Raw genomic sequence first — 22624 nt, forward strand, 5'->3', positions numbered from 1 at the left:
ATGGCCTCCACCAGTTGACTCCTATAGAAGCCTCCATTTCTGGCCAGCAGCTTCAGATTGGCCATCATCAGCCAAGATCTTCTGCTTATAACCGTACAAGCCATATGGTATGGACTTGGTCATTCTGACCGCAGAGGACCTTCCACACAACGATTGGACAAAAAAGCCCAGATTCATCCACCAAGTTGCATTCTATACGTTACTGAAGGGAGTGAGGGCGCAGCAGACCTATGGCAGCCACTGACTGACTGCAGGGCTCACACGGCACAGCAGTGGTACGAGAGCCCCGATATACCCGATGCCGACATTGCTGGAATGGCGCTCCTGCGGGAGTGGAGCGTATACCAATTTTACTTTAAAAGGGGAACTGCGTACTTGAAAAAGGTTCTGTTCAGGTACATACAGAGGAACTGAAGAGTCATAAGTGGTCCAATTTTTGGTAAAAGTGAATAAAGCAGCGTCAGTCTTTTTATCATTTCATTTATTTTGTACAGATACCGATGGACGACAAACGAGAGATGGAAACGAATCGATAGAAAGTGACAGCGATGATTGCGTCATCCCAGCAGCGCAAGAACTGAAGTCGGTGAGGAACGATTTATGAAATCATATATTATCTATAGTATGTCTTCAGAAATACCCAGTAAAACGCAGAATTTTGTGTACAAAGGATTTTTTATTGATGTTAATAGTGCAATATACATAACATGTAAGTGCGGCCATATTAGAAGATACAGTTACTTGGATAATGCAGAATTAGGAGCAGAATGCTTGATGCATACAGGTCTAGGATGCAGCTCGAGGCTGAGCACTGCGTGGCAGCAAGCAGCATGTATGAGGCAGCATGCAGACTACAGCTTACTACAAGGAAGACTCCAGCCTGCTACTGGGAAGACTCCAGCTTACCACTGGGAAGACTCCAGCTTACTACAGGGAAGACTCCAGCTTACTACTGGGAAGACTCCAGCTTACTACTGGGAAGACTTCAGCTCACTACTGAGAAGACTCGAGCTTACCACTGGGAAGACTCCAGCTTACTACAGGGAAGACTCCAGCTTACTACTGGGAAGACTCCAGCTTACTACTGGGAAGACTCCAGCTTACTACTGGGAAGACTCCAGCTTACTACTGGGAAGACTCCAGCTTACTACTGGGAAGACTCCAGCTTACTACAGGGAAGACTCCAGCTTACTACTGGGAAGACTCCAGCTTACTACTGGGAAGACTCCAGCTTACTACTGGGAAGACTCCAGCTTACTACTGGGAAGACTCCAGCTTACTACTTGGAAGACTCCAGCTTACTACTGGGAAGACTCCAGTTTACTACTGGGAAGACTCCAGCTTACTACTGGGAAGACTCCAGCTTACTACTGGGAAGACTCCAGCTTACTACTGGGAAGACTCCAGCTTACTACTGGGAAGACTCCAGCTTACTACAGGGAAGACTCCAGCTTACTACTGGGAAGACTCCAGCTTACTACTGGGAAGACTCCAGCTTACTACTGGGAAGACTCCAGCTTACTACTGGGAAGACTCCAGCTTACTACAGGGAAGACTCCAGCTTACCACAGAGAAGACTCCAGCTTACTACTGGAAAGACTCCTGCTTACCACTGGAAAGACTCCAGCTTACCACTGGGAAGACTCAAGCTTACTACTGGGAAGACTCCAGCTTACTACAGGGAAGACTCCAGCTTGCTACTGGGAAGACTCGAGCTTACAACTGGGAAGACTCGAGCTTACAACTGGGAAGACTCGAGCTTACTACTGGGAAGACTCGAGCTTACTACTGGGAAGACTCGAGCTTACTACTGGGAAGACTCGAGCTTACTACTGGGAAGACTCGAGCTTACTACTGGGAAGACTCGAGCTTACTACTGGGAAGACTCGAGCTTACTACTGGGAAGACTCGAGCTTACTACTGGGAAGACTCCAGCTTACTACTGGGAAGACTCGAGCTTACTACTGGGAAGACTCGAGCTTACTACTGGGAAGACTCGAGCTTACTACTGGGAAGACTCGAGCTTACTACTGGGAAGACTCGAGCTTACTACTGGGAAGACTCCAGCTTACTACTGGGAAGACTCCAGCTTACTACTGGGAAGACTCCAGCTTACTACAGGAAAAACTCCAGCTTACTACAGGGAGAGGCTGGGTTCACATACAGCAGAAGAATACCCGAAGCTTTCCAAATTTGTTACACAATCCATTCTTGATATTCGTCCATGCCATTTCCCAGGCACCCTCTGAGTGATGTTTTATGGTATGGTAAGCAGGAGTTAGGGTGATTCTACCTGTCAGAGGAGGTGCTTGAAGCTAGATGTATCGGGGTGGTGGGAATGCCTGATGCAAGAATGCCGTGGTGGTGGTGATTTCTGTCTGGAAGCTTTGGCAGATGACCATAGTTTCGGTTAGAGTGCGATCCGTCAAAACATCGAATGATACTCAGACCAATGTTATTCAATGAAACTTCCTATTTTTTTTCCTCAAACCGAATGGTCCGATGAACAAAACAGCAGCATTTGCCTCCAATAATCGGATGACAGTCGGCGATTCCGGTCTATGGATCTTTGGAAAACATAAGACCGCTCTCGGCTGACATCAGAGTGCTGTCGGAATTTACGGACAGACTGAATGGAGAAACTTTTTATTTTTCTAAGTCTCTACATCCGAGAAAAATGGATCCCACTCTGTTCAGAGTGTGATTAGCATAGTTGTACCGATTTTCCCTGATGGAGAACATATGGCCGGGTGCACCTGCCCTGCTGATAATGGATGCTCTGGGTGTTTCTCCTTTGGGAGCATGGGGAGGTTGTAGGTCGATGTCACTGCTGTGGGGGGCTCTGAATGTGGCTCATGACCCTGTATTATAGGTAAATATGGCTTTCAAGGAAAGAGGTTGGGGACCACGGTCCACAATGTAATTGTGTAACATTAACCTGTCCATTACCATAGACCACCGAGAAAATGTCGCCTTAGAGCACGATTCATCATTTGCAGGTTTTTTTAAGTCACTTTTTTTTTAGCTTGTTTTTGGGGGGCCAAATTTCTTAAAATGGCACACACGATTCATGAATTTTGCCCAAAACGTCTTTTTTTTTCTGTCTTAAACTGCTTTTACAACTTTCTAGCAAGAAAGGTCACACAGCTGGCATCCATAAAATCACTCCATGGCTGGGGGACTTGGAATACAGTTGCGGCAAATTTTTGCAAAAAGAAAATTCGCATTTTATGAATCTGTCTAAAACATCTTAGTAAAATTGAGAAGGCTAACAAATCCACAAAAAATCACTTGGAAAAAAAACGCAATTTATTTGATCAATTTGTCGCAAATCGAAAAGTCACTAATTGAAAGACTCTCACTCTCAAAAAAGCTGTCGGAAATGCAATAATGGCTCGAGCCCCTAATCTTTTCATTAGAGGAGAAGAGGTGCTCATTTTTAATCATACACTTCTGGACGTGCGCTGTACAGACGGCTTCTTGATATGAATTTAAGGGAAGAGATCTTTTTAATAAATTTCTTGCCGCTGAGCGATTGATATTTTACCGATGAACTTTACCTAATTCACAGAGTGGAGATCACTTAATTAAAATCTTCCCACACGTTAAGGAGAAGTTCTGTCTTCCATGTATATCCTCAGCACACTACTATAATCGTAGCATCACATGAACACATCGGGGGCACAATTATTATTAACCATTTATGGATCTCTTGACCCTGTATACAAATGTGTCACAAAAAGAGCAGGGGTGACTTCAGAATTTTCCAGCACTCTTATGCCATAGCACCATCATATTCCGGCGCGCTTTCCAGACATCATCATCACTGTCTCCATCGGGGATTGCAATCTAGATTCCCTATCAGTATGTCTTTGGAGTGTGAGAGGAAACCGGAGAACCGGGAGGAAACTCACGCAAATGTGGGGAGAACATACAAACTCCTTGGTGGGACTTGAACCTGCGACCCAGGCTCTGCAAAGCAACAGTTCTAACCACTGAGCCACTTTGGTACCTTATAACAACTGGTCTGCGTCAGACCCCGTGTAACTAATATTTGCCTATCGGGTTGGATCAGTATCTAGTGATTGGATAACCCCTTTAAGGCTTAATGCAAGCAAAACTAGTACTGTAGTCACACATATTTGCAAATCCACAGCTGAATAGAGACCGAGTTGTCACTGAAAGGCATCCAGCAGCTTGCATGGCATTGCAGCATATGCATGTTGTAGCAGCCAAATAAATCCACTCCGTGTATATTTGGCTTAATAAATGCAGATTTGTTTTTATTACATTTTCTAGTACATCAGCTTTGTAAATGTTTCTCACATCTGATCTTATCACATACAATCATAATTGATCTTAGGGTCCCGTCACACTAAACGATGGATCAGCGATCCCGACAACGATACGACCTTGTCAGGATCGCTGGTGCCTCGCTACATGATCGCTGGTGAGCTGCCAAACAGGCAGATTTCACCAGCGATCAGGACCAGCGAGGACGCTGGTATCCAAGGTAAATATCGGGTAACTAACCGAGCACATCCTTTAGTTACCCGCTGTGTACTTTGGATACCTGCGTGCTCGCGCTGAGAGCTGGTATCCAAGGTAAATATTGGGTAACTAAGCACGCGTCACTTAGTTACCAGCTGTGTAACTTCGATACCTGCGTGCTTGCGCTGGGAGCTGGTATCCGAGGTAAATATCGGGTAACTAAGATACCAGCTCCCAGCGCGAGCATGCAGGTATGCAAGGAATACAGCGGGTATCTAAGGGACGCGCGCGCTTAGTTACCCGATATTTATCTTGGATACCAGCTCCCAGCGTCTGCTTACAGCGCTGGGAGCTCGCTGATCGTTGCTCTCCCGCTGCCACACACAGCGATGCGTGCTGGCCAGCGGAAGACCAACGATCAAAAAATGGCCCAGGACGATCCTGCACGATCAGCGATACCCGGCGGGGGGGGCGGTCGCTGATGCGTGTCACACACAACGAGATCGCTGGCGAGATCGCTGTTGCATCACAAAATCAGCGATCTCGCTGTGTGTGACGGGGCCTTTAGACTTGCTTTCAGGAGTAGTTAGAAGCTGAGTTGACACTGAAAGGCTTCGAGCAGCTTGCACTGTATCGCAATACATGCAAGCTGCAGAAGCCAAATTGCACAATTTTTACTATTAAAACCAATTTCAAGGGTTTTTTTTGACACATTGCAATACAAAAGAAGAATTTCATACTTTATGTAAATTATATCTCTATATGTAAATTAGAAAATAATGTTTAGAGGTGAATATATTGGGTCGATGCACATAGAAGCATCTGTGCTGGTTTCTGGAGCCTAAATAATGAAATAACAAGATTTTTAATTGTCACATCAAAAAAACTTATATTTTTTTCAGGCGATTTTCAGAAAGAATATAGAAAAAGTTGTATAAATAACCTTAGATTAATTGGAATTTTAATGTTGCATGTTTTTATTTCCTGCTGTGACCCTTATGAAATCAAGCATTTTTGTGCCGTAATTTAGAGTTTAGTGAACCTGTACAAGCAAATGGCGCAGCAATCACAATGCTCTCCATCACACAATCATTCTGAGACGTAGAGTGAGCATGTTCCCAGGACGGTGACTCCTCCACCCTTTACTCCCTACATCCATAAAAACCTTGGAGGCATGTTAATTACAGGGGCGAACAGGGGAATAGCTGTTGAGTGCTCGCTGTTAGACAATGCTTTATGAATTTTTCATACATTTGAATACTAAAGAGTGAATGCATAATCTCCTGATTAATAGAATATTCCCAACTGGCAGTAATTGTATTTCCAGACCTTCCACTGTACAACATTGTAATTCTCTCTTGTAAGGACGTTAAATGTAATCATGTAATCTCATGGTTTGTACACTTATTCATGTAGATCGCTTCCACTCTCCTGGAACCCCCCCCTGCATAGGTGTTTTCTTCCCAATTGTTTTCTGGAAATTAAAAAATAATATTTAAAAAATATACATACAGTGGTTACGGAAAGTATTCAGACCCCTTTAGATTTTTCACTCTTTGTTTCATTGCAGCCATTTGGTAAATTCAAAAAAGTTCATTTTTTTTCTCGTTAATGTACACTCTACACCCCATCTTGACTGAAAAAAAAAAACAGAAATGTAGAAATTTTTTCAAATTTATTAAAAAAGGAAAACTGAAATATCACATGGTCATAAGTATTCAGACTCTTGCTCAGACTCTCATATTTAAGTCACATGCTGTCCATTTCCTTGTGATCCTCATTGAGATGACTCTAAAGGGCCTGTCACACTAAGCGATATCTCTAGCAATATCGCTATAACTTGTGACGTTATAGCGATATTGCTAGCGATATCTCTGTGTCTGATACTTACCTACGACCGGCTCCCCCGCTGGTTATCGCCGATCGCGCGAGAACGTCCTGGACTGTTTCTCGTCGTCAGCTTCCTGCGGCGCTTCCTGTGGAGAGACGAGCGACGAGAGTGGAGCCGGGTGGGAGGACGCAGGATCGCCTCGTCTGACAGGTAAGTAGCGACGCCCAACCCCTGCGATGTCGCTGGTGAGATCTGCCTGTGTGGCAGCTCACTAGCGACCACTTAGCGATGCACCAGCGATCCTGACCGCGTCATATCGCTGGTCGGGATCGCAAGGCACAGATATGGCCAAGGTTACAAAAGAATTTCTGCAGTACTCAAAGTTCCTAAGAGCACAGTGGCCTCCATAATCCTTTAATGGAAGAAGTTTGGGACCACCAGAAGTCTTCCTAGACCTGGCCGTCCAGCCAAACTGAGCAATCATGGGAGAAGAGCCTTGGTGAGCGAGGTAAAGAAGAATCCCAAGATCACTGGCTGAGCTCCACAGATGCAGTAGGGAAATGGGAAAAAGTTCTACAAAGTTAACTATCACTGCAGCCCGCCACCAGTCGGGCCTTTATGGCAGAGTGGCCTGACGGAAACCTCTCATCAGTACAAGACATATGAAAACCTGCATAGAGTTTGCTAAAAAACATATGAAGGACTCCCAGACTATGAGAAATAAGATTCTCTGGTCTGATGAGACAAAGAACTTTTTGGTGATAATTCTATTCTTATGGAAATAATTTATGGACTTCCATGCGCTGCTTGACAAAATACAGAATCCCACTTACGGTGAAAGATCTTTCACCGTAAGTGGGATTCTGTATTTTGTCAAGCAGCACATGGAAGTCCATAAATTATTTCCATAAGAATTGATGTATCAGCGGTCATTCGGTTTGACCTTTGGACGTGCAGCAGCTGACTACGAATCCTATGTGCTTCATCTCTCCTACAAATAGGTGAGTGAATTTCTTTTAATCTTTTAATATTAACTCTGATAAGATGCGCTTTTCTGTTCCTTTAGTATATTGCATTGGTGATAATTCTAAGCAGTATGTGTGTAGAAAACATCTTTGTTTTCATTTCGCCACGACAGCACCCTACTGAGAGAGGGGATCCGCCCACCAGGACAGGAACCTACAGGTTAAAAAAGGGGTCGGTCCCCCTCGTCTCCTCAGTTGGGTTCCAGTCCTGATGGGAACCTGAGGAGAGAATCTTACCTGGGTCCAATCAGCCTCTGTGCGGTCTCTGCGGGAATGGCAGAGCCTCGTCTGGTGTGGATGGCGTGATCCCATGGTCCGGGTGGAGGTGAGGCTCCCTGTGTTCATCCGGGAAGGGGCATCGGTCACCCTGCGCCATGTGCAGGCCATTTCCGGTCGGCTTCCACATGTGTGCTATGGCAGTGACTCGCCCGTAACCCGGAAGTGCCTCCTCTTGATTTCCGGGTGGGATCGGGGAGGTGCATCGTGGACGAGGAAGTGAAGGGGCGTGGCCAGCCCTTCTTTAGCTGGCACCATGCAGCAACAATGTGCTTGAGAGATGTCTTCCCCAAGAGATGTTGAGGAGCACCCACAGCCTGGAGAGTTGGCTAGTGAGCAGCGCAGAAGCAAAGACAGCAGCAGTGGTCACTCTAGAGGGAGTGACACCACTGAGGTCAGAAGAGAACGGGGTCGGCAAACATCTATTGCCTCCAAATCGCGCTCTGTTTCTCCAGCTCCTGAACCGGTACCCTGCTAACAAGCTTCAGATGGTGAGTGCATACAATGGTCACCTGGTAAGCTGAATCCCCCTTTCTGTTTTGTGTGTTCCCTGGTAAAGGAATCCATTAAAACTAAGCACAAACTGTGCTTTGTGCACAGAGCCCCTGCCTGACGCTTATCTTAAAAGGCTGTGTCAGTCATGTATATGCCAGACCCTGGAGGAGGAAGCTCCTGTATGTACGTCTGATCTTAGGTCATTTATCAGAAAGGAGATTAGAAGCTCCCTTAAAGTCCGGAAAATCCATAGGAAGAAGACTAGCTGTGTAGAGTTTGGCTCAGGAACTAGTCTGTCGGCAGGGGAGCGGCAAATTGAATCTATGGAATCATCCTTATCTTCATCTTCCCCATTGATAATATGGATTCATTGGTGAGATCAGTACATCCACCATGGGGGATTACTGACAGTATGGAGCCCAAGTCAGCTCAGGACCTGATGTTTGCAGGCTTATACCAGAGGAATCGAAAATCCTTTCCTGTAAATGACATGATGAAAAGCCTCGTGAGAAGGGAGTGGGAGAAGCAGGACAGCCGGGGGTTCATGCTATCCTCAAAGCGTAAATACCCCTTTGATGATGACCTGTTAGCGGAATGGGTTAACGTTCCCTAGGTTGATGCAGCGCTAGCCTCTTCATCAAAACAGTCGGTGATGCCCCTAGAAGACAGAGGTCGTCTAAAGGATCCGTCCGATAGAAAGGCAGAGATGTTTCTGAAGTGGGCCTGGGAGTCGTCGACCAAGCATTCAAGCCAGCTACTATTATTATTATTATGCATTTATATAGCGCCATTTATTCCATGGAGCTTTACATGTGAAAAGGGGAAATATAGACAAGTATAATAAACGTGTAAGACAAGGGACACACAAGTACATAAGGAGAGGGGACCCTGCCCGCGAGGGCTCACAGTCTACAGGGATGGGTGAGGATACAGTAGGAGAGGGTAGAGCAGGTCGTGCGGTGGTTCAGTAGACCAAGGATCATTGCAGGCTGTAGGCTTGTCGGAACAGGTGAGTCTTCAGGTTCTTCTTGAAGGTTTCCGTTGATGGTGAGAGTCTGATGTGTTGCGGCAGAGAGTTCCAGAGTATGGGGGAAGCACGGGAGAAGTCTTGTATGCGGTTGTGGGAAGAAGAGATAAGGGGGAGTAGAGAAGGAGATCTTGAGATGATCGAAGGTTGCGTGCGGGTAGGTACCTATAGACCATGTCACAGATGTATGGAGGAGACAGGTTGTGGATGGCTTTGTATGTCATGGTTAGGGTTTTGAATTGGAGCCTCTGGGCAATAGGAAGCCAGTGAAGGGCCTGGCATAGGGGGGGAGGCTGGGGAATAGCGGGGAGACAGGTGGATTAGTCGGGCAGCAGAGTGTAGGATGGACTGGAGCGGAGCCAGAGTGCTAGAGGGGAGGCCAGAGAGTAGGAGGTTGCAGTAGTCGAGGCAGGAGATGATAAGAGCATGCACTAGTGTTTTTGTGGTTTCGTGGTTGAGGAATGAGCGGATCCCGGAAATATTTTTGAGTTTGAGGCGGCAGGAGGAGGCGAGGGCCTGGATATGTGGTTTGAAAGAGCGCAGAGTCGAGTATCACCCCAAGGCACCGAGCGTGCGGGACTGGGGAAAGAAAGCAGCCATTGACATTGATGGATAGGTCTGGTGGAGGGGTAGAGTGAGATGGGGGAAAGATGATAAATTCTGTTTTGTCCATGTTCAGTTTGAGAAAGCGAGCAGAATAGAAGGCTGAGATAGCAGACAGACATTGTGGAATTTCAGTCAGTAAGGAGGCGAGGTTGGGTCCAGATAGATAGATCTGCGTGTCATCGGCATAGAGGTGATAATGCAAACCGTAGGATTCTATGAGCTGTCCCAAGCCAAAGGTGTAGATGGAGAATAGTAGGGGTCCTAGGACAGAGCCTTGAGGAACACCAACAGACAGGGGGCGAGGTGAGGAGGTGGTGTGTGAGAGGGAGACACTAAATGTTCGGTCTGTTAGGTATGATGAGATCCAGGATAGGGCCAAGTCTGTGATGCCAAGAGATGAGAGAGTCTGTAGCAGGAGGGAATGGTCTACGGTGTCGAAGGCAGAGGACAGGTCCAGGAGAAGGAGGACAGAGTAGTGTCGCTTGCTCTTGGCGTTTAGTAAGTCGTTAGTGACTTTAGTTAGGGCAGTTTCAGTTGAGTGATGCGGTCGGAAGCCAGATTGTAACCGGTCAAAGAGAGAACAGGAGGAGAGGTGGGAGGACAGTTCAAGATATACATGCTGTTACAGTAGTTTTGAGGCGTAAGGGAGAAGAGATATCGGGCGATGGTTAGATACAGAGGATGGATCAAGGGACAGCTTTTTGAGGATGGGTGTGATTGAGGCATGTTTGAAGGATGAGGGAAAGATACCATTTGTAAGTGAAAAGTTGAAGAGGTGTGTTAGAGATGGGATGAAGACTGTGGCCAAGTTAGGGATGAGGTGAGACGGGAGTGGGTCGAGGGCACAAGTGGTGAGGTGTGATCTTGACAGAAGGGTGGAGAGCTGATCTTCTGTCATGGTGGAGAAGCTGGCTTTTGCAGAACAGGGCCGAGCGACTAAGAGGGGCATTGGGGGCTGCGGGCCAAAGTTTTGTCTGATCTTGTCGATCTTCTGCTTAAAGAAGGAGGCAAAGTCTTCAGAAATGAGAGGAGGGGGAGGAGGTGCTGTGGGATGGAGTAGAGAATTTTAAAGTGTTGAAGAGTTGTTTAGGGTTGTGAGACAGGGAGGATATGAGAGATGCGAAGTAAGTTTGTTTAGCTGCAGAGAGCGTGGACTTAAAGCTGGCAAGGGACTGCTTGTATGCGCTAAAGTGCTCAGTAGAATGGGTTCTCTTCCATCTCCGCTCAGCGGCCCTGGAAACCTGTCTCAGTTCTTTGGTCAGGCCGGTCAGCCAGGGCTGCCTGTTGATTGTACGAGTTTTGCTCTGCGTGAGGGGGGCAGCCGAATCAAGTGTTGCTGTTATTGTGGTGTTATAAAAAGTGGCAGCAGCATCTGTGTCATGAAGTGAAGCTATGTCTGTAAGAGGGAGAAGGGACTCAGAGAGTGATTGTAAATTGAGATGTTTGAGATTCCTGCGAGGGTGAGCGAGTTTATGGAGCAGAGGTTGCGCAGTACGAGAGGAGAGGGAAGATAATGTCAGTAGGTTGTGGTCAGACAGGGGGAGGGGTGAGTTATTGAGATTAGTGAGGGAGCAGAGATGGGTGAAGATAAGGTCCAGCGTGTGACCATCTTTGTGAGTGGCCACAGAGGACCATTGAGTGAGGCCAAGGGAAGCCGTGAGCGATAGATGTTTAGAGTACCTGTACCGCCAGATCGATGATGGTCTGACTGGACCAACTGGAAGACCAAATACAGTCTGGAACACCTAGGGACAAGTTGCTGAACTCTTTTCCACAGATCCGTGGAGGGTGAGCCTATCTGGCGGATGCTTTGGTCGACTCATTGCGTTTAGCTGCCAGGTCTGCTGGTCTGTCCAATGCTTTGATAAAGATTGCTGTTGCAATCTAAACACGTCGCTTGCTGTCCCTGTGTGCACATATGGTGCGGTCTTGGAGTATGTTTTTTGTCATGTTTTAATTACTGGAATAAAATTTTGAAGATTTTTACTCAAGAAGCTGGAACAAAGCCCTTTTTTTTCTATCCAATGCTGCCCGTTGAGCCCTCTGGTTAAAGAGCTGGAAGGGGATGCGCACGCTAAGACCAAATTATGTGCTATTCCATGCCGGGGTGAGTACTTGTTTGGCCTCGTGCTAGATGAAATTCTCACAAAGGCAGGTGACCAGAAAAAAGGGTACCCTAAACTATTACCCTTACTTTCAGGAACACCTTTAGGAGACAGTCATCTTTCCAGAGGAAGTATAGAGGCCGAGACGGGAAAACAGCAGAACAAAAAGAAAAGGTGCCTTCTTCGGTGAGGCCACCTCCTCCAAGTATCGCTAGCCCTGATCTCCCGGTGGGCGGTAGATTAAAATATTTTTATAGTCAGTGGGTCCGTATAACGTCCAGCACCTGGATCCTCGATATATCATCTGGGCTGAAATTAGAGTTCCGGAGTACACCTCCGGACTCCTTCTTATTAACCTTAAGAGACTCCCCGATCGGCAACAGGCCCTGGAAATGGAAATTCTGCAATTAATGGAGAAACGGGTCCTAATTGAGGTTCCTTAAGACCAAGAGGGGAGGGGGTTTTATTCACGTCTGCTCTTGATCTCCAAACCAGATGGTTCCTTCAGAACCATTATTAATTTGCAGAAGTTGAATTCATTCCTGCAGTCTCATACCTTTAAAATGGAGTCCATCAAGTCTGCAACCAAACTTCTGTTTCCCAGGTGTTTCATTACAGTCCAGGACCTAAAAGACGTCTATTACCACCTGCCTATATACCAGGACAACCAACAATATTTCAGAGTGGCTGTACGTCTGGGCACTCAGGTTAGACACTTTCAGTTCGCCACTATGCCGTTTGGTCTGTCCATGGCACCACTTGTGTTCACCAAGGTGATTGCAGAGGTAATGGCCCATTTGAGGGAACGAGATACCCTGTTTATTCCATATTTGGATGACTTCCTTTTAGTAGTGATGTCGGCCATCCAGTGCAGCACCCGACTGAACCATATAATATCGTCCCTACAGGATTTGGGTTGGTTAGTCAATCTGAAGAAATTAATACTAGTTCCCTCGACCCTTCAAAGTTTCCTCGGCCTCCTCTTGGATTCAGTAGATCAACATTGCTTTCTTGCAGAAAACAAAAGGCTAGGCATCATCGGCAAAGTTGGGAAGATAATGGACAATCCAGAGCTATCTTTGAGATATGTAATGTCCCTGCTGGGTACTATGACATCTTGCATACCGGCTGTGCAGTGGGCCCAATTTCACACCAGGGCACTACAGAACGAGGTGTTCAAGGCAGAGAGGAAGTTGCGAGGCCACCTTGATGGGAGAATGCGGTTGTCAGTCGCCACTGTGAGCAGTCTATCCTGGTAGCTAAACCCGCTACATTTATGCAAAGGGGTGCCATGGTGGATAAAACCATGACAGTATAGTCACGACAGATGCCAGTCCCTCGGGGTGGGATGCTCACGTGGGAGACAGACTAGCCCAAGGGGAGTGGACGACCAGGGAGGCACGGGGTTCCTCAAACGTGAAAAAAGGGTGGTGGAGTATGCACTCCTCGAGTTTCTGCCGATTCTGCGGGACACTCACGTTCGGATACACACCGACAACACTACGGTGGTGGCCTATCTGAATCATCAAGGGGAGATCAGGTCTCAATCACTAATGTCCACAGCAGGTGACATTCACCCTGGCCGAAGGTCACCTCCTCTCCCTGTCAGCGCTTCACATCAGAGAGGAATGCAATATTCAGGTAGACTATCTCAGTCGACACTCGCTGCGCCAGGGGGAATGCTCCCTAGACCGACAGATTTTCAGACAGATTGAATGGTTATGGGGCCAGTTATGCACATAGACCTTTTTGCCACAGGGAGCAACAGACAGGACAGGGGGTTTGCGTCACTACAAATATCAGCCCAGCCAGAGGTAGTAGACTGCCTTCAAGTCCGGTGGGATTATACTCTAGCTTATGCATTTCCTCCGATGTGTCTGATTCCACTAGTGCTCAGAACGATCAGGGACGAGGGAGCGAGAGTAATTCTGATTGCCCCTTTTTAGCCCAAGAGGCCTTGGTTTTCTTGGCTGAGGGCAATGTCCGTGACCGACCCAGGGTGCTACCAACGAGCCCGGGGCTTCTCTCATGGGCCATTCCGCCATCAGCAGATAGAGAGCCTCCACTTGGCGGCGTGGAATTTGAGAGGGAGCTGCTGAGGCCTAGAGGGTTTTCAGAAGCCCTAGTCACCACTTTACTAAGGAGTAGGAAGGAGGTTACCACAAAAATTTATTTTAAGACCTGGAGGAGAGTTGGAGTTATCTGTTAACACCCTTAGAGTACAGGTCTCAGCTCTGGGCACGCTGTATAACTATAATGTAGCAGGGGATAGGTGGGTCACTAGATTCATAAAAGCCTATGAACGCAGTGATCCAGTGCGTATTCCTAGATTACCTCCATGGGATTTAAACTTTGTGCATTAACAGGTCCCCCCCTTCCAACTTTTAGATTCTGCCTCTGTTAAGGTTTTAACCCTCAAAAGAGCTTTTTTAGTAGCCTTAGCTTCCGCAAGACGAGTCAGTGACATTCAGGCACTATCAGTAGATACTCCATTTTTGATGATTTATCAAGATAAGATAGTTCTGAAATCGGAACTGGCTTATTTACCAAATGTCGCTTCTAAGTTTCATAGGAGCCAAGAGATTTATTTACCATCCTTCTTTGATAGTCCTGATTCAGCGGAGGAACGAAGGTTCCATACTCTAGATGTCAGAAGAGCTGTACTAGAGTTCTTAGGGAGGACTCAGTCTTGGAGGCAGAGTAGGGCACTGTTTGTCTCCTTTCAGGGCCAGAAAAAGGGGTCGAGTGTCACAAAAAGCACTATCGCCCGGTGGATAAGAGACGCAATCTGCCTAGCTTATTCAGAAAAAGGGAAAACCCCACCGGAGGGAGTGAGAGCCCATTCAGGGCGGGCCATGGCATCTTCCTGGGCTGAAAAGGTGGGCATCTCCATTGATCTTAAAATTGCTGTTGGGACAAAGCACCTTCAAATATGAGAGACTTGGAGCAGTTTACAAATGAAGAGTGCTCCCAAACTCCAGTTGAGAGGCGTAAGAAGCTTGGTGATGGTTATAAGAAGGGATTGATTTCAGTTATTTATTACAAAGGGTGTGCAACCAAAAATTAAGTTGAGGGTGCTAACAATTTTGTCTGGCCCATTTTGGGGGTTTAGTGTTAAATTATGTCCAATTTGCCTTTTTTTTCCTCATTTTTTTCTTGTGTTGTTCCAATACACACAAAGGAAATAAACATGTATATAACAAAACATGTGTAATTGCAGTAATTTTCTGGGAAAAATACTTAATTTTCTGGAACAATTTCAAGGGTGCCAATGCTTTGAGTCATGACTTTATCTAGGTGGGAAAGTGCTATGAACTACTACTCAGCCGCACCAAGGGTGCCCCAAACGCCTGTGCTCCATTAGAACATTTATTTGCTGCTAACAGACTCCCTTTAGAGTGAATCCATCAGCCCAGGATAATTGTTCAATCCAAGCGCATGTGCTTAATGCACTCTTGGTGTGACCAAACATTTAAGTGCACCTTCCCGCCTACTTGTTTTCCATCTCTCTGTGCTCTCCTCTGGCTCTAAAAAGTCAAAAGTGTCAATCAAAGAAGTGGAGGGGTGAAGATAGAGGGAAAACAAATAGTTGGGAAGGTGCACTTAAATATTTGATCACACCAAGGGTGCACTAAGCGCATGCGCTTGGGTGCACCATGCGTCCGGACTTGGTTTGAACAGGCATTTGCCGTTGACATTCTCCCTTTAAGGTGTTATATTATTAATCAAACTAGTGGTTTGGTATAAGAATCCTGAAGACTGCCTTTTTGAAAAAGAAGCTAACGAGCTGACTACTGATTGCTGTTTTGTTTTTCAACCCACTGGTAGTCAGCTGTTACCAACAAAGTAAGCCGTACCCTGCAGCTGCCACATGGCAAATCTGATCTACCAGAACTGGCACATACACTGAGTGGTCTATAGTGGGTGGGTGACGGGTGGGTGACCCACCCTGTATTCTGCACATACCCTCCTAGTGCGACATATGGATAGATTTTATTGTGGTGGGACAACCAGCCCAGATTCCATCATGTGTTATAAATATAGACTATGGGGAACATCTAGAATATATAGCTATCAATGGACAAACGAATCGCCCCAACACTATTCCGAATTCCACCCTTTTTTTACCATTATCACTGGTCTTGGCGGAGAAGAATGTGCAGCGATCCCCACGGCTGGAATGTGTGTGCCGCTATTCTGTAAAAGCGGCTGCTCTAATTGTATTATATCCATGATCACTTCTAATCTATCTCGAGTGGAAGCTTCTAAAGTAGAAAATTCCATTCAGATCCTCGCTTCTTTAAACACTTGACAAATTCATTTGGAAAGGGGACATCAGGGTCCCAGTTGAGTTTGTCAGGTTGATTTAAAACCATTTTGTTCATAAAATACTCCTATAATTCTGCCGTGCCATAACAAGCCGGCTCAGCATCATTAAATTTTGAAATACTTGAACTGTTTTAAATATTTATGAGTCTTTTAAAATACGAGAGAGGAAAAATTCATCAAGATAAAGCCGCGTTTTTCACTCTAATTATACCAGATATATGTAACTCTCGGAATAATGACATTTATCCGACGCTTGGGAGTTTAGGGGAATGCATTGTGCTCCTCACCGCAGTTCTTTGGATATGTGAGTGTATTTCATTTGCTCTGCATGTAGCAAGAATTAGAATTTCATTGACGCACCGTAGGAAACTACACCCGGGGAATTTGTTTTAGGCATGTAAATAGTAGTTTAAGTAGTTTACGACATTGTCATGTAACGTCCAACTCGAATTCTACTGATCTGTCTCATCGTAGAGGTCATTTAAACAATATGGCGCAATAAAGACAGGATAGAGCAATGACGTAATGGACATGTACAATGCCTTTGTAATATTGCGCCAACCTGCTACAGTGAGACTAAAGCCTCGCTCCCACTTCCATATAAATCGGACGAGTGCAATGGGAGAAAAAAGTTGCATTGCACTCACACCAGTGTTATTCATTGAGTCAGTGAGGAAAAAATCTCAGCAAGCTGTGATTGACTGCGTATATCAGACGGGACTTGCCAATGCAAATCTATGGGTGTAAGAAAAAAAAAAAAAAATCGGACGGCACATGTACCATATGTTTGGTGAACGATTTTTACTAACACATTTCAAAGGAAACCTGAAATTTCATCATCCAAGTACAGTAAATTCACAGCCAGAATCCTCAGATGTATCACACCTCTAGCCCCCTACATATCATAAACTTGCACCCTTTACTGCCTTTCAAGTGGCACAAAAGTGTGTGTTAGCCTGGTTTAACCTAATAAAAAATAATAAAAAAAATGATGTGGAATACCCCCCCGTGTTTTTTTTTATAACCAGCCAAGGTAAAGCAGACAGCTGCGGGTTTATGTTATGAGGCTGGGAAGATCCATGGATATTGGGCTCTTCCCAGCCTAAAAATATAAGCCCACAGCCACTCCAGAATTGGCACATCAAATTAGATTTGCCAATTTTAGAGCTTTGTCCGTGCTCTTCGTGATTGCCCTGGTCTGGTGACTATTGAGGAATTGGGGTAATGGTAGTTGGAGTTGATGGCAGGTGTGATTTTTCAAAAATCACATCTGGCATCAAGCCCTGGTTTTAGTAATGTAGAGGTGTCTATCAGGCACCCCAACTACTAACACAGTAATCAAAAATAATAATCTCGCTGAGCGCAGACAAAGCTCCAGAATTGGTGCATCTAATGTGATGCGACACTTCTGGGACTGCTGTGGGCTGGTATTTTAGGTTGGGAAGAGCACAATAACCATGGACCTTCCCAACCTGATAATATAAGCCTGCAGCTGTATGCTTTACATTGGCTGGTTATCAAACATAGGGGAACCCCAGGTTGTATTTTTAAATTGATTCTTTATTAGGTTAAATACGACTATTTACTGCCACATGAAAGGCACTGAAGAGTGCAAGTTTATTGTGTAATTTCACAATCCCTATACATATATCTATAGGATATCTATATATTCTATCTATTTATTATCTATCTAATATTTATCTATAGACAGACAGCCCACAAATTGCATCTGATTTTCACAGACCCACATTGATTTAGCTCAAAATGGATCAAAAATGGACATGTCACTGTGGTCTTTTTTTTTTTAGCAGAAACATGGACCACAAAAAAGAACCATGGACACATGAACAGCTCATTAGTCTATGATGGATACATGTTCTAGCCACGAAAAATAGAGCTGGATCACGTACATGAAAAAACAGATGACTTCAAAGGAGATGACAAATGTTTAAGAATTGACTTCCTAATAATAGGGATAGTCGAAAACCTCTGAAGAGGAAAGTTGGGAATGGTAATTGGAGGGAAAACTCCTGATGGCTCGTGCACGTGACCGATTTTCTCAGACGAATGTATCACGGATAGAACTCTTGTTTATGATATTTTATGGGGCTGTGCATGTCTGATTTTTTTTTTTTCTCGGACCGATAGGTCTGCGACAAAGTCAGAGACCTGTCCAATTTAGATCCAAGTGTCAAGATCACAATGCAAACCTGGGAATCCAAGAAAAAAATCATAGAATCGTAGAGTTGGAAGGGACCTCCTGGGCCATCTGGTCCAACCCCCTGCTCAAAGCAGGATTCGCTAAATCATCCCAGTCAGATGTCTGTCCAGCCTCTGTTTGAAGACTTCCATTGAAGGAGAACTCGCCACTTCTCGTGGCAGCCTGTTCCACTCATTGATCACTCTGTCAAAAAGTTTTTTTCTAATATCTAATCTGTGTCTCCTCCCATTCAGTTTCATCCCATTGCTTCTAGTCTTTCCTTGTGCAAATGAGAATAAAGTTGATCCTTCTACAATGTGACAGCCCTTTAGATATTTGTAGACAGCTATTAAGTCTCCTCTCAGTCTTCTCTTTTGCAAACTAAACATTCCCAAATCCTGCAACCTTTCCTCATAAGACAGGGTTTGCAGACCGGTCACCATTCTGGTCGCTCTTTTCTGAACTTGCTCCAGTTTGTTGATGTCTTTTTTAAAATGTGGTGCCCAAAACTGGACACAATATTCCAGATGAGGTCTGACCAAAGAGGAGTAGAGGGAAATAATGACTTCACGTGATCTAGACTGTATGCTTCTGTTAATACATCCTAGAATTGCATTTGCCTTTTTTGCTGCTGCATCACACTGTTGACTCATATTCAGTCTGTGATCTATTAGTATACCTAAGTCTTTTTCACATGTGCTGTCACTTAGCCCTATTCCTCCCATTCTGTATATGCTTTTTTCATTTTTATTGCCCAGATGTAGTACTTTGCATTTCTCCCTGTTAAAAACCATTCTGTTAGTTGCTGCCCACTTCTCCAGTTTATTTATATCTTTTTGAATCCTCTCTCTCTCTTCTCTAGTATTAGCTATCCCTCCTAGCTTTGTGTCATCAGCAAATTTAATCAGTTTACCCTCAATTCCTTCATCTAAATCGTTGATAAAGATGTTGAACAATACAGGGCCCAGGACAGAGCCCTGTGGTACCCCACTTGAGACATTCTTCCTACTGGATGTGCAGCCATTTACGACCACTCTTTTGGTCCGATCACTAAGCCAGTTATGAATCCACCTAACAGTTGCCTTGTCCATGCCATACTTAGTCATTTTTTCAATAAGGATTGTATGAGAGACTTTGTCAAATGCTTTGCTGAAGTCAAGATATACTATATCTACAGCATTTCCTTGAACCACCCAATCAGTGATTCCGTCATAGAAGGAAATTAAGTTAGTCTGACATGACTTATTAGTTACAAACCCATGCTGACTCTGTTTAATCACTTCATTCTTATCCAGGTACTGACATACATGTTGTTTAATAATTTGTTCAAAGATCTTTCCTGGTATAGAAGTCAGACTCACCGGCCTATAGTTGCCTGGGTCCACCTTCTTCCCCTTTTTGAAGATAGGAACAACATTTGCTCTTCTCCAGTCTTCTTTCTGGCACTTCTGTTCTCCAAGAATTTTCAAAGATTATGGAGAGGGGTTCAAAAATTTCTTCTGCTATCTACTTCAGTACTCTGGGGTGTAATTCATCTGGACCTGGAGACTTGAATTCATTTAGGTTAGCTGAGTGTTTCCTCACTATCTTTCTGTTTATAGATATCCTGGATTCTTCTATTCCCTTAATAGGACAGTGAAGAACAGTTGATGTTACATTTCCTTTCTGAGAGAAAACAGATGCAAAATAGGAATTTAAAAGTTCAGCCTTCTCAACATCCTGTCTTACCATTTCATCATTTTCATCCTGTAAAAACCCTATAGCATCTTTGACTTTTCTTTTACTTTTGACATATCCCCAAAATCCTTTATTATTGCTTTTGACATCTCTTGCAAGCCTCAATTCGTTTTCAGCTTTAGATAATCTGATTTGTGCCCTGCAGGTTCTGCAGACAGCATTATATTCTTCTTTAGCTATGCCTCCCTCTTTCCATTTTATAAACATTTTTTTCTTCCTTTTTAGCATGTGCTTAAGTTCTGTGTTCATCCATCCTGGTTTCCTTAAATGCTTCCTATTCTTCCCTCTTTTCGGAATTGTTAACAACTGTGCTTTGAGAATTTCATTTTTCAAGATTTCCCATCATTCCTGGACATTTTTGTCTTTAAGGATATCCAGCCATTGGATCCCTCCAATTCTCTTTCTGAATCCCTTAAAATATGCCTTTTTGAAATCTAACCTTGACGTCTGAGTCTTCACAGGTCTTCCGCCTCTAGTTATCCAAAATTCTAAAATAGCATGGTCGCTACCTCCTAGGGTCCCAGCCACTTTTACCTCCTCAACCATTTCCTCCCTGTTTATAAGGATTAGATCCAAGGTAGCAGTTCCCCTTGTTTTCTCCCCTACCTTTTGGAAGATAAAGTTGTCAGCAAGAGAGGATAAGAATTTCCTTGACCTGTTAGTTTTGCCTGAGAGAGATTCCCAATAAATGTCAGGATAGTTGAAATCTCCCATGACAACTATGTCATATTTTTTGGAGAACTTGGCCATTTGATGCATAAAGAGTTCATCCATATCTTCAGCTTGCACAGGCGGTCTGTAGTAAATGCCTACAATGGTGTCCTTTCCATTGTTCTGTCCTTGTATTCTTACCCAAACAGTTTCCACAGAACTCCCAGTCTCTGAAGCTTCAATCTCTGTGCAGATATACGCGTTTCTAACATACAATGCGACACCCCCTCCTCGTTTATCAAGTCTGTTTCTTGCAAATAAGTTGTATCCTTCTAGTCTTGTATTCCAATCATGTGTATCGTCCCACCAAGTTTCAGTGATTCCAATGACATCATATTTCTTTTCCTGTGTTAGTAGTTCCAATTCTCCTTGTTTGTTGCCCATGCTTTGTGCATTAGTATAGAAACATTTTAGTTTGTGATTGGTTTCTCGTTCTCCAATATTTTTATTAATTAGATTCTTTTGTCTTTGTTCTTCCTTTCCACTTCTAATAGCAGAGTTCTCAATAGCATTTGTCAGGTGTATGGCTTTTTCTGGTCTTTTGCTTCCCTTCCCATGTTGTTCTAGTTTAAAGCTCTCCTTACAAGTGTAGCAAGGCGACTTCCAAATACATGCTTTCCAGTCTTCGTAAGGTGCACCCCATCTCTAGCAAGTAGTCCTTCGTAAAAGTAATTCACTCCGTGATCCAGAAATCCAAATCTTTGCTGACGGCACCATCGACGTAGCCAGTTGTTCACCTGCAGAATCTTATTCCACCTCCTTGTTCCATGGCCATCCACTGGGAGGATGGAGGAGAAGACCACCTGCGCTCCCAGTTCTTTCACTTTCTTGCCTAAGTCTTCAAAGTCTCTGCAGATGGTTTCCAGGTCGTTTCTTGCGGTGTCATTTGTCCCCACATGTAGTAGCAGGAATGGGTAGTCATCTGTAGGTCTGAAGAGTCCTGATATCCTGTCAGACACATCTTTAATTTTTGCACCTGGAAGACAGCACATTTCTCTTGTAGTTATATCCGGTCTGCAGATAGCGGCCTCAGTTCCTCTCAACAGGGAATCCCCCATGACCACCACTCTCCGTTTCTTCTTCACAACATTTTTCTTTCTCCATCCAGGAGGACTCTGAAGGCGTACAAGGTTGCTGTTTGTTGGCAAAGTCTTATCCTGATGTATTTCTTCATCGTTCTCCTGTGTAAGAGCCTGGTACTGGTTACTGAGAAGTATGGGTGCTGACTGCCTCCTGATCCTCCTGCTTCTCTGGGTCACATGTCTCCGTTCCTCTGTTTCTTCAGGTGCACTTCGAATTTCTTCTCTTTCTGTAACATGAAGAGATAATTCTGCTCTGTCCAAGAACTCTTCACCTTCCTTAATGATCTTCAACGTAGCTAACCCCTGGCCTCTTCCATATTGAGATTTCTTAAAAACGATCCACGTACGGTGACGGACTCATAGAGTGGAAAACTTTTTTTTTTTTTCTCCGTCGGAGAAAACTGATGCCACTTTGATCAAAGTCTGATCAGAATAATCGGACCATCGTGTGACCTTATACTGAGCGTGAACACAAAATAGTTGATTGACTGAGATCAGCTAGATCAGAACAGTAGATCTTCTTTTTTTTCCTGTAATCTTTTAGTTTTTTTTATATATTTTATCATTTTTTATTTTTTATTACTTAAATATTTACATTAAAAAATCAGTTCTTATTAAATTTGTCTAAATAGCGATTATTATTAACACTCCACACATGCTCCCTCTTCATTTGTGTTAGTCTATATTTAATAAGGACACCCCCCCCTCC

The 22624-nt window shown here is 44.6% G+C and overlaps 1 protein-coding gene across 1 annotated transcript in view; it reads left to right on the top strand.

The window, feature by feature from the left end:
• Positions 1-22624, top strand: part of RPGRIP1L (RPGRIP1 like) — a 144859-nt gene that overhangs the window by 106401 nt on the left and 15834 nt on the right. The window contains exon 22 of the mRNA XM_073576150.1: positions 495-586. Coding sequence (XP_073432251.1) covers positions 495-586 — 92 coding nt within the window. The remainder of the gene's footprint in view (positions 1-494; positions 587-22624) is intronic.

The sequence above is a fragment of the Dendrobates tinctorius genome, unplaced genomic scaffold (assembly GCF_039654945.1).
Source record: "Dendrobates tinctorius isolate UK_male_01 unplaced genomic scaffold, ASM3965494v1 ptg000047l, whole genome shotgun sequence".
Classification (NCBI taxonomy): Eukaryota; Metazoa; Chordata; class Amphibia; order Anura; family Dendrobatidae; genus Dendrobates; species Dendrobates tinctorius.